Below are 13,504 nucleotides of genomic sequence, written 5' to 3' on the forward strand. Positions count from 1 at the left end.
TATATATGTATGTGATCTTAGCTCAGCAGTCTGTTGCATATGAGGGTGAGCATCCATTTGATCTCTCCATCTCTGTAGTGTTTGTGGAGGGTGGAGTTTGTACTACAGAGGCGTAGGTCTGCTGTTTGGGCTGTGTTTTGGGGGTGGGTGTTGATGGCAGGTGTACTTTACTGTGGACTTTGTGCTGGGCAGCTGGCAGAGATGCTCACAGTGTCCTTGAGCAAGTGGATGTGGTCATGAAGGCTGTGGATGCTGAGGTTGGAGTGGTGTGTCAGGTGCACATTAGCCAACAGTGCATATCCACAGGAGATCTCTGCGTTTATCCTGTGGATTGTAGCTGGATGGAAGTCTATACTGGGCAGGATGGTAGAGGTGGTGATTTTGGAGGAGGGGAAGGTCTCTGTGGAGGTCTGTGCTACTCTTCTTACACACTCTGCTACACTCTTGCTTTGCCCTCAAGTCATTCTGGATAATGAGGTGGCTTGGATTACCTGAGATGGTATGTGTAAGAAGCTGGAGGGCATTGCTGGTTCGGGAACACCAAACTTTTGCAACTTTAGATCCTGGGAAAAGCTGTTCCTCGTTTAAGAATTTTCCATTAAAATCAATTAAAATGACTATGCCTGCATCTGGAGGAATATTTGTATTAGGTTTTTTTATCTGACTCAGTGTGGATGGACCGGATGGGGCTCATTATGGCAATCTGTGGTTCAGAGTTGATTTAGTGTTGCTCTGCAGAATCAGAGGTCTGCTGGTTGGCTTTTAATCTCTGTAGCTCCTCCTTCAGGGTGACCATGGTACTGTCCCTGAGCTGTAGTTCCTCTCTTTTAGTTTCTGTAGCTCCTCCTTCAGGGTGACCATGGTACTGTCCCTGAGCTGTAGCTCCTCTCTTTCAGTCTCTGTAGCTCCTCCTTCAGGGTAATCATGGTACTGTCCCTGAGCTGTAGTTCCTCTCTGACTGCACTGAGCTCCCTCCTGAGAGCCTCTCTGTCCTTCTGGAGCGCCAACACTTCTCCTCTCAGTTCCAGCAGTGAGTTTTTAACTGGTCCAGCTGATCTTTGAGATGCTGGGAGGGTTCGTTGGATGGTAAGTTGGACAGAAGAAGAATTTGAATTCTATTGTCTCAACTTCCTGGAGAGAAAGACTTTCTCTTTGCTGGAATACCATGATCTCCATTTGTCTGTGTTGTGCTGGTTTGGCCTGTGTTGTGCTGGTCTGGCCTGCGTTGTGCTGGTTTATCCTGTGTTGTGCTGGTCTACCCTGTGTTGTGCTGGTCTAGCCTGTGTTGTGCTGGTCTAGCCTGTGTTGTGCTGGTCTAGCCTGTGTTGTGTTGGTCTGTCCTGTGTTGTGCTGGTCTAGCTTGTGTTGTGCTGGTCTAGCCTGTGTTGTGCTGGTCTGTGAGGTGTTTTCCCATCCCTCCCCTGAACCCTGGGCTACGTGGCTACTAGTCTCCTCCTCCTCAGTTACTTTCTCAGTTTCTGCTGCTGCTCTGATAAAGGTAACGTTTTCCTAAACAGAGCAGAGGCCTCACTGCCTTGAAACATGATGGTGCCATTGTGATAAATGTGGTGTTATCCTCATCTTCATCTTCAATGACCATCTGTCTTCCATTACATATGCCCCTTTTTATATGTGGCTTGTTATGGCACAGACAGCTCTGTGCCAGGCTCCACAGTATTGTGTATATAACAGGAGACTGGTGATGGTGGTTTTGTTCACTGGATTCTGTATATAACAGGAGACTGGTGATGGTGGTTTTGTTCACTGTATTCTGTATATAACAGGAGACTGGTGATGGTGGTTTTGTTCACTGTATTCTGTATATAACAGGAGACTGGTGATGGTGGTTTTGTTCACTGTATTCTGTATATAACAGGAGACTGGTGATGGTGGTTTTGTTCACTGTATTCTGTATGTAAATGTAAATTATCCTTTTATGTTTCATGTAATTTTCCCTGACTTCCTTGGCTTTATCCTTAGTTTTGTCCTTAGCTGCAAGAGGCTACTGTTCCACTCCTGTTAGCTGCTCTGTGTTTAGATGGTTTCTTGTGTTGTTGGGAAATGTCATTAAAATTGTTGTTCTCTTGTTTCTTACTTGAAAGTTGAGTTGTTGTTTTTTATCTCTTTACTAATTTACTTTGGTTTATCACATTTTAAAACCCCTGTACTTGTAAGAATCTTAAGAGCGCAAGTTAAACTTGATAGTTAAACATGACAATACTTTCTCTTATCTGTGTGTGTGTGTGTGTGTGGGTGTGTGTGTGTGTGTGCGAGAGAGAGAGACAGAACTATTATCTGTGTCTGTGTGTGTGTGTGTGTGAGAGAGAGAGAGAGAGAGAGACAGACAGACAGTACTATTATTTTTGTGTGTGAGAGAGACAGAACTATTGTCTGTGTGTGTGTGTGTCTGTGTGTGTATGAGAGAGAGAGAGAGAGAGAGAGAAAGACAGAACTATTAGGTGTGTGTGTGTGCATCAGAGAGACAGAGAGAGAGAGAGAGAAACAGAGAGAAACTGTTATCATGTATGTGTGAATTAGAGAGATAGAAGTATTGTGTGTGTGTGTCAAATAGAGAGAGAGAGAGAACTATTATTTATGTGTGTGTGAGAAAGAGAAAGACAGAACTATTATCTGTGTCTCTATGAGAGAGAGAGAGAGAGAGAGAGAGAGAGAGAGAGAGAGAGAGACAGAGACAGACAGAACTATTATCAGTGTGTGTGTGAGAGTAAGAGACAGAAATATCTATTTTGTGTATGTGAGAGAGAGAAACAGAAGTATTGTGTGTGTGTGTGTGTGTGTGTGTGTGTGTGTGTGTGTGTGTGTGTGTGTGTGAAAGAGAGCGAGGAAGAAATAGAGCAGCCTGACTGACTGACTGACGGGATCCCTGACTCAGCTATTAAGCCTCCAGGATTCTTGGTGCACTACACAGGCAGAACTCAGGACCTCACTGGGAAAAGCAGAGGAGAATGTTTCATGATCAGTGACTCATAGTGTGAGCACAGGAATGTAAACACTAGTAAAAGATTATGCTGTCTGCATTCTGTCCAATCTATACTGCAGTGTTTATTCCTCCATAATCAGTACTTCAGTGTTTCTTCCTCTATAATCAATACTGCAGTGTTTATTCCTCCATAATCACTACTGCAGTGTTTATTCCTCCATAATCAATACTGCAGTGTTCATTTCTCCATAATCACTACTGCAGTATTTATTCCTCCATAATCACTACTCTGCCTGTCTTCCAACAATATTTTCTGTTTATATATTAGTGTATTTGTATTTATGAAACATTGAATGAGATCTATGTTGTTCTGTTTCCTGTTATGGTGTTAGGGGTGGGATATTTTGATATTTGGACTCTGATTATGGTAACTGCCATTCACTGACTTATGAACCAACCATCCATTATTTGGTCACCTGTCTTAGGTTGCTAATGAATGTTATTTGTCATGTCTTTGTCCATTTTGTCTTTGATGAAGACACGATAATGTTGAAATGTTGCTGTGTTTGTGAAATTAAAAGGCTGAAAATGTATCAGTGTGTTCCAGACCTTTCAAGCTCTTCTTTAAATTTTTATTAGCAGTTCAGATCTTTTAATTCATCATCCTCTAACTGAACTACATTATTTACTGTATTTACTCTTTTACAGACTATCTGGCTGTGGTCTCAATGAAGAGTCTTGCAAATCTCTCACATTTCTACAAACAGAAAACTCACTGAGAGAGCTGGAGATGAATAATAATGACCTGCAGAATTCAGGAGTGGAGCAGCTCTGTGCTGGACTGAAGAGTTCACACTGTAAACTGGAGATTCTCAGGTGAGTTTCTGTGACTATTTTTGAATGTAAATAAAGAGCCATTTTAAAAAGGTCAGTGTCAACTCCATTATAGTACAGTATTAAACAAACATTGCCAGGCAAGGCAATGCAAGGAAATTTACACTTTTATATTATATTATAAAGTTCTCTTCTTTAAATATTTCTAAATATAATTTTCTGTTGAAACCTCACTGCATTTCATTAAATGACCACACTGTGGAGCCAAAGAGTTATATTTGTGATGCATGAGCAGATTTTCAAGTCTAGAAGAGAAATATAACATTGTAAAGAAGAGACACAGATGAGTCCTTGTCCACGTGTACAGGTGTATTTATTACAATGCTGCTTCAACTAGGCACTTTGGCATTTTGTCCACAAGCTGCATTTTTGGTCAACTGAGAGCAGAAATTTTGCAAAATGTCTTACAGGATGTATATATTCAGAAACTCCAACAGTTGTGTTGTAAAATGAAGTGTTCTAATGTAGGATTTTCACTGAGTGACTTTATGTAGTTTATGTATGAAAACACTGTAAACATCAGTCATTCTAATCTCTCTGCAAATAAAAGCCCTTAAAATCTTAATTAAAACATTTAAAGCTGAACCATTGAGGTTCTTGACACATTACAGGACACTTTTACAATCACACACGATTCCCTTGCGTTTATGGGTGGGAGACCCTGTTCTCATTATGATTTACACCGTGTGTTCAACACATGTTGAGATGAGCTGAACTGACAGCCGTGCTGGAGGAAAGAACGAAACAAGTTAATATTCATTCAATAGAACTGAAAAGTTTATTGGTTATTCCTTAAGATAAACCTGTGATCTCTCCCCACGGGTGTTTTTATGAAACATATAGCTGGCTAATATTAGTAACCTTAAGCTTGCCAAGTTACAGTACATTGTTGGTTACTACACCTAGATACCTCATGCTAACATCATATTAGCTTGACTTAGGAGTGAATGTTGGCTGCTAATTTTTTCATCAAGCCAGAGACATCAAACTAAAATAGAACAGTGATGGTAGAAGACGTGGAGTCAGCAGAGAGAGAAACTGAGCAGACAGCTGATAGTAAACTCAGGACATCTGAACACAGTAGTGAGGAACAATGTTCAGCACTGGACGAGTGAACCTGTGGACTTAATTACAAGAGAGAAAGAAAGACAAACAAGACACAGTAATCAATAATCAGGAGATTAGGAGGAGAGAAGGAGTGAAGTGTGTGTGTGTGTGTGTGTGTGTGTGTGTGTGTGTGTGTGTGTGTGTGTGTGTGTGTGTGTGTGTGTGTGTGTGTGGTGCATAGCATGTGTGGTGTTTTGTATTACGTCAGAACTTTAGATCAGACATTTCTGCACCCATAATTCATCATTTGATACTACATAATTCAGATACACTGAGAATAATAACCACACGTAGAAATATAACCACACACAGAATTATAATTACATGTAGAATTCTAACCAAATGTAGCAATATAACTACATGTAGAAATATAACCACACACAGAAATATAACCACTTGTAGAATTATAACTAAATGTAGAATTATAACCACACACAGAATTTTTGGAATCTTGAAATACAACCTTTTTTGAGGGGATGAATCAAAGAATGGAAGATACTTGTAAGTTATATAAAATATTAAGTGCTGTACAGAAATGAAACCTTTCTCAGGTAATAATATTTATGTTTATGTTACCCACACCCTTGATTTACTGGTGATGATTCACTGAAATTGTAATCTTATGGGTTAATTAATGATTCCCTGAGTGACCTCATGTGAATATCATAATCTGATAAAGAATTAAACAGTATGTAGTTTATTACACACTATAATAGTGGTTTTACCACTGTATTAACTTGTGTACCCTGAAGGCCATTTTAGTGTGTCACCACAAGATGTTCACTGGTCACATCTGTCTCCCCAATAAATATGTTCTGCAGGCCTCAACTGGACATTTGGTGCTAAAATTATTTCCCAGCCAGTAAACCAGACCTCACACTGTTTAGTTCAGAGCCAATATGACTACTGTTTATACACAGTAAACCAGACCTCACACTGTTTAGTTCAGGGCCAATATGACTACTGTTTATACACAGTAAACCAGACCTCACACTGTTTAGTTCAGGGCCAATATAATTACTGTTCATACACAGTAAACCAGACCTCGCACTGTTTAGTTCAGAGCCAATATGACTACTGTTTATACACAGTAAACCAGACCTCACACTGTTTAGTTCAGGGCCAATATAATTACTGTTCATACACAGTAAACCAGACCTCACATTGTTTAGTTCAGAGCGAATATGACTACTGTTTATACACAGTAAACCAGACCTCACACTGTTTAGTTCAGGGCCAATATAATTACTGTTTATACACAGTAAACCAGACCTCACACTGTTCAGGGCCAATATAACTACTGTTTGAAATCTTATTTATTATTTAGATTGACACAAGTATGTTTCATTTACTGTTTATAATGCTTCACCTCAATTGAAATGTGTGTGTGTGTGTGTGAGGGAGAGACAGAACTATTATATTTGTGTGTGTGTGTGTGTGTGTGTGTGTTTGGGTGTGTGAGAGACGGGGGGAGAGAGAGAACTTTTATCTGTGTGTGTGTGAGACAAAGAGGGACAGAACTATTGTGTGTGTGACTTTGTGTGTGTGAGACAGAGAGACAGAACTGTTATCTACGTGTTTGAGAGAGAAAGAGAACTATTATCTGTGTGTGTGTGTGTGTGTGTGTGTGTGTGTGTGTGTGTCTGAAATAGAGAGCAAGAGACAGTGAGAGAGACAGACAGATCTATTATTTGTGTGTGTGTGTATGTGTGAGAGAGAGAGAGAGAGAGAACTTTATCTGTGTGTGTGTGTGTGTGAGAGCGAGAGAACTATTTTTTGTATGTGTGTGTGTATATGAGAGAGAAATAGTGAGAGAGACAGATCTATTATTTGTAAGTGTGAGACAGAACTATTATCTGTGAATTTGTGTGTGTGTGAAATAGAGAGAGAGAGAGAGAGAGAGAGAGAGAGAGAGAGAGAGAGAGAGAGAGACAGACAGATCTATTTGTGTGTGTTAGAGAGACAGAACTATTATCTGTGTGTGACCACCACTGATAGAATGTGCTCCTCACTGGACCCCTTGCTGTGCTCCTTGTCTTTCTGCTTCCTCCATACAGGAGAACAAACACTGACCACAGAAAATACTTAAAACCACAAGATGTCTGGAGGGCTCAGAAGTTCAAAAACAATAGTGAAGGTGTTTTGCAGGGAAAAGATATAAAATACAAATAGTGGGAGAGTCAAGGCACTGTTCTGTTAAAAAAAAAAAAGGAAAAAATATGTAAAACTCTTATTTAATGCATTGTTCATAGCAACACTCTAATACAATGGTTATTCTACAGTTTTAATATGTTGCACATTAATATGTGTCCAGGCTACATCCCACACAATATAGTAACATGGCCATCTTTAGGGTTCACAAATTATGAAGAAAATCATCAGTTTTATCTTACAGTGTTTGATAAATGGTAAAGGAGTGTTGGAGGCAGCCATCTTCAGTTGGTGGTTATTTCAGCTGCAGATGATTAGAGAGAGATACCAACCTTTATACATCTCTGTTATGTGCCAGTGTAGGTGGAGAGACCACAACAGACACTTTATTCTGAGCACAAACCATTATTACAAAAAAGGAATAGAGATCTACAAACATGCCATCTGTCTCTATGGGGAGTATAAGCCAGAATAAAAGCCAAACCCAACACATGCTCCACCCCAAACCTGTCTTCATTAAACATAAACCAGAAGAGGCAAAAGAAAATACAGTAGTAGATGTAACAAGTTCAAATCCACTCAGTGATTGTACAGTAATCTTCTACACCCACAATATTTTATGTTGATACACACAGCCACACAATAGACTACACTACCCAACACTGGCACAATGACCTGGGGGAGTTGTTCTAGGACAGAGCCAACTCTGGAAACTGAAGGTACAAATCTGTGTTCTATTAGCATGCCTGTGTTCAGTCTGTCTATTAAATCTTATCAGGCTGCAGTTATGGAGTGTTTGTAGTTTCACTGTAACTGTAGTGTGGTAGCAGCAGGGTGTGTTTGGGTGTGTGTAGGGCACCAGAATGGTCAGAAACAGTATAACACCATTATATGTAGTGAAGATAATATTCCTAATATTTTTCTCAACTAAAACTGGGAGCACACGAAACAGCAGAAAACAGTTTGGTCTAGAAATACAGTAATAACCTTGTGATTGTTGCCCTTGTGTTTTTAGGAAGTCGATGTTGACCTATTAAACAATGTCAGAAGGTACAATAAAAACACTCCACAAATGTTTTAAATTGTACCATTTGAAAAAAAAAAAAAAAAAAAGGTAGTAATAACATGAATATCCCAGAAGCACTTGTATCTAGCAGTAACAGGAACATGAGAGACAAGTTTCTCAATTTGAGTGACAGTAATTTTATCCAATCACATATGTGGGAGGACGGCCGGGGCAGCAGAATATTGAATGACGTCATTCCAGTGGCCATTAGCAACAGAGGAGCTGTTTTAACTTACTGAGGTGAAGAGAACTGTAGTGGATCATGAAAATGACAGAAAATCTCAAACTGGAATTGGAGGATATTTGCTGCTATGGTGATTTCCAAGAGAAAAGGAAAATTCCAGAAAGGGACAGACAAAAAGTAAAAGTAGATGGACTAAGACAGACAGACAAAGCCTGTATGAGTTTTTCACTGAATCTCTGATCGTCATTCATGGCTAACAGCTAACTAGGTAATGTTAGCAAAGAAAGTCTAGCTATGTTGATTTGTTTAGTTGTTTACTGTTCAGCACACATATCTAACCAGCTAACAGTCTCAACAATTTGACCAAACCGTCAATAAGCAAGATTGGACTTCTTGTCTTTGCAACAATCAAGTTACAGTCTTTAGGAGAAATGCGGTTAGATCTTCCCGTAGCTGAGAGCAGGAGGGAGGAGGGTGAGGGTGTGACGGGAGATTTGACGGGGATGTGATTTATAACATCTGGTGTTCATGAAGTACAGCTGTGTATTAATCAGTCAGGTCCCCTACATCAGTTTAAACACATTTAAACCTTGTAGCTAGGTTACAGGTGGTTACTAGGTTACAGGTGGTCACTAGGTTACAACCGCGATCACGCTATCCGCGCTTTAGCGATTCACGGTCAAGTCATCCGCGGTTTAAATTCATTGCGGCTATATGCGCGATTTTACGGTATTTCGCTGCTCACCGCAATCTAACTCTTCCTAAGCAAAGAAACAGATTTGCGTATTTTTAAGAGCTTTGATGGACATGCACGTTTACTACATTTAAAAGTACAAAATACAGTTTACTTGATTGAACTAGTTTAATTGCGTAATTAGATTAAACACAATTGGTAATAAATTTACACAGCTTAATAAGCATTGTGGAAAATGCTTTTTCTACATAATGTTTCTCAGAAGGTTATTATAGATCTTGACTGCCAGCTGAAACAGAGGTTATCACTAGTGAAATGTGGCAAATGTGCAGGGCAGGGGAACTCCAGGGCTGAAATATTCCACTGCCAGTTGAATGGTGGCCCTTGGCCATCACCAGATCATTAATAAATCTATATTGAAGTTTTACATATTTTTCTGAATTTTAACAAAATGCAAAAACAGTTCCACTACCACATGTGAGTAGAAGGCCTTGACTATTAGCAGAGTAAGTTTGGACACTCACTGTACAATGTCTTCATAAATCCATATTAAAGTCAAACTACCTTTAGGCAAAATAATGCACTCATTTTGTATAGACTGAATTTGCAGAGTATCAGCAGAGTAAGTTTGGACAGATTTCACTCTACTATTTTTCATAAACTCCTATTAAAATAATAATACCTTTGGGTGAATTCATGTACTCATTTCATTCAGGTTGATTTTGGATATCTATTTCTCAGAAATGTCCCATAAAGCCAAGACAGTTCCATGACCACATAAGAGTACATTTATATTTACTTTTACAGCATTTGGCAGATGCTCTTATCCAGAACGACTTAGAAAAGTGCTTTGTCATTTCCTCATAGAACAGATCCTAGCCAGTAAAGTAGGTTAGAGTGCAAGATACCAATGAACTAGAATACTGTTGAAATACAGGGATCAGTGCTAATGTCTAGAAGTACAAAATACATTTAAGCTCTATAACAGACAATCAGTGCAATAAACAATAAGTACTAGAGTTAGTCAACATAGGAGCAGTCAACATCAGAGTAATAAACAAGTACTAGAGTTAGTCAACATAGGAGCAGTCAGGGTAGTAAACAATAAGTACTAGAGTTAGTCAACATAGGAGCAGTCATCCTCAGAGTAATAAACACCCTACAAGAAGTACTAGAGTTTCAGTTAGTCAACATAGGAGCAGGATCAGTGGTCATTTATATATTCCACAAACAGATGGGTCTTCAGTCTGTGTTTGAAGACTGCGAGGGACTCTGCTGTCCAGACAGCATGCGGAAGTTTAATAATCCCATATTAAAGTCATACTACCATTAGGGGAATTCATGTACTCATTTACAATATGCTGATTTTGGATATCTATTTCTCAGAGATATTCCCATAATGACAAAATAATTCCACTATACTATATACTATGGAGTATGTTGTGATATCTGTTGTATCTACTGTAGGGTATATTGTAATATTGTATCTACTGTAGAGTACATTGTGATATCTGTTGTTTTTACTGTAGGGTATATTGTAATGTCTGTTGTATCTACTGTAGGGTATATTGTAATGTCTGTTGTATCTACTGTAGGGTATATTGTGATATCTGTTGTATCTACTGTAGGGTATATTGTGATATCTGTTGTATCTACTGTAGGGTATATTGTGATATCTGTTGTATCTACTGTAGGGTATATTGTGATATCTGTTGTATCTGCTGTAGGGTATATTGTGATATCTGTTGTATCTGCTGTAGTGTATATTGTGATATCTGTTGTATCTGCTGTAGTGTATATTGTGATATCTGTTGTATCTGCTGTAGTGTATATTGTAAGGTCTGTTCTATCTACTGTAGGGTATATTGTAAGGTCTGTTGTATCTACTTGCAGTCTAGCTATCTGTAATCTTGAGGAAAACACTTGTGAAAGTCTGGCATCAGCTTTGCAACTTCCAAAAAACGTATGCATCGCTTAGGATTCTTAGACTTTATCTCTGAGTCACAGGTCCAGAAATGTGACAGTGTTTTTACTCCTGTTATCACAGCCAGATGTAGAATTCTGCCAAGATTTTACTGGCATCATCTCATACAGTCTGACATGTAACAGTCTTATAAGACCACTGAAATCACACAGTGTAAGTCCAGCTTTAGAGTTCTTCTGATGTAGGTTAATAGTGCACTAGAGTTCTGAAGGGCTGCATAAAAATAAGAGCTAAAATAAACACAGACAGCAGCGATCTGGAGAGGAGTGAATAAAACCATCTGCCATGGAGGACGCCAGAGAGAGATGAGAGTGGAGGAACCTCCAACTACAGTTAGCAGCCTCTCTAGCTGCCCCATGCAGGCTGCTCTGGAAGTGCATCTCACTCTCTGTCTCTCTACCTGTTTCCCTCCTTTCTGCAGACTGTCTGGTTGTTTAGTCACAGAGGAAGGCTGTTCTTCTCTGGCTTCAGCTCTGAGGTCAAACCCCTCCCACCTGAAAGAACTAGACCTGACGTACAACCACCCAGGAGAGTCAGGAGTGAAGCTGCTCTCTGCTAGACTGGAGGATCCCCACTGCAGACTGGACACTCTCAGGTATGGAACGTTAGTGTGTGCATGCGTATGTGGGTTTGTTTGTGTGTGCTTACGTGTATATGTGTGTGTGTGTGTGTGTGTGTGTGTGTGTGTGTGTGTGTGTGTGTGTGCGTGCCTATGTGTTTCTGTGTTGGTGTCTGTGTGTGTTTATGAAAGCGTGAGAATGAGAAAATACTGAAAACTGAGTCTTCCATTCCTGAGTAGTGCAGTTCCCATTTCATACTGTGGTGGCTGGTGAGTTCACTCTCCATCATTCTCCTGTAGGAACTGCTGAGTTTTAGTTGACATGCTACATTTCCTCAGCCTCCTCAGGAAGTACAGATGCTGTTCTGTCAGGAGTTTATAAACTCTGTTCCATTTTTTGAGGTTAGTTGTGATTAATTTAAGAACCACAGGGTGTCAGTAACAGCGAGTCGGTTCATGTGTGTAGCGATCGTAAAGTGAGAGAATACAACTCCAAGAGTTCTAGTTATTGTAGTTATTATAGTTATTGTAGTTATTATAGTTATTGTAGTTATTATAGCCGTGCTAATGCAGTTGTCTGCGTACATCTCATACCTTTTGAAAACATTGTGGTTGTGTGTAGTTTATTGTATTGTTATTTGTAATCACAGATCATTATTTGGTGGATAATGTTATTCTCTGTGAAGTTTGGTGCATTGTGTGTTGTGTATATCAGTACTTGTTGTGGCTGGCTTGTTCTTGATTTGTCTTTCATGTGATTCAGTTTCACGTTTCCTCCTGTTGTCAATAAAACTGAACAAGAGCTGAACATTTTCAGAGTTCTGATGTCAGGAGAGTGTTTACCTGCAGGTCTGTGTATCGTACATAAACAGAGGACACAGCAGATACTGTTGGGATTTCTTTATGATGTGGTGTTTGTTGTAGGTCCAGGTGAGGTCCTCACTGATGTGGGGTGTGTGTTGTAGGTCCAGGTGAGGTCCTCACTGATGTGGTGTATGTGTTGTGGGTCCAGGTGAGGTCTTCACTGATGTGGTGTGTGTTGTAGGTCCAGGTGAGGTCCTCAATGATGTGTTGTGTGTGTTGTAGGTCCAGATGAGGTCCTCACTGATGGGGTGTGTGTTGTAGGTCTAGTTGAGGTCCTCACTGATGTGGGGTGTGTGTTGTAGGTTCAGGTGAGGTCCTCAATGATGCATTGTGTATGTTGTATGTCCAGGTGAGGTCCTCACTGATGTGGTGTGTGTTGTAGGACCAGGTGATGTCCTCACTGATGTGGGGTGTGTTGTAGGACCAGGTGATGTCCTCACTGATGTGGGGTGTGTTGTAGGTCCAGGTGAGGTCCTCACTGATGTGGGGTGTGTGTTGTAGGTCCAGGTGAGGTCTTCACTGATGTGGTGTATGTGTTGTGGGTCCAGGTGAGGTCTTCACTGATGTGGTGTGTGTTGTAGGTCCAGGTGAGGTCCTCAATGATGTGGGGTGTGTTGTAGGACCAAGTGATGTCCTCACTGATGTGGGGTGTGTTGTAGGTCCAGGTGAGGTCCTCACTGATGTGGGGTGTGTGTTGTGGGTCCAGGTGAGGTCCTCACTGATGTGGTGTGTGTGTTGTAGGTCCAGGTGAGGTCCTCAATGATGTGTTGTGTGTGTTGTAGGTCCAGATGAGGTCCTCACTGATGGGGTGTGTGTTGTAGGTCCAGTTGAGGTCCTCACTGAAGTGGGGTGTGTCGTAGGTCCAGGTGAGGTCCTCACTGATGTGGGGTGTGTTGTAGGTCCAGGTGAGGTCCTTACTGATGTGGGGTGTGTCGTAGGTCCAGATGAGGTCCTCACTGATGCGGTGTGTGTGTTGTAGGTCTAGGTGAGGTCCTCACTGATGTGGGGTGTGTTGTAGGTCCAGGTGAGGTCCTCACTGATGTGGGGTGTGTTGTAGGTC

General features: G+C 40.5%; 1 protein-coding gene across 1 annotated transcript in view; it reads left to right on the forward strand.

Annotated features, from left to right (window-relative positions):
• The window catches only part of LOC118241308 (NACHT, LRR and PYD domains-containing protein 12-like), a 152,013-nt gene that overhangs the window by 131,329 nt on the left and 7,180 nt on the right, over positions 1 to 13,504 (forward strand). Inside the window, exons 9-10 of the mRNA XM_035525960.1 lie at positions 3,650 to 3,817; positions 11,443 to 11,616. Of these exons, the coding sequence (XP_035381853.1) occupies positions 3,650 to 3,817; positions 11,443 to 11,616 (342 nt within the window). The remainder of the gene's footprint in view (positions 1 to 3,649; positions 3,818 to 11,442; positions 11,617 to 13,504) is intronic.

This window comes from Electrophorus electricus, chromosome 5 (genome assembly GCF_013358815.1).
Source record: "Electrophorus electricus isolate fEleEle1 chromosome 5, fEleEle1.pri, whole genome shotgun sequence".
Classification (NCBI taxonomy): Eukaryota; Metazoa; Chordata; class Actinopteri; order Gymnotiformes; family Gymnotidae; genus Electrophorus; species Electrophorus electricus.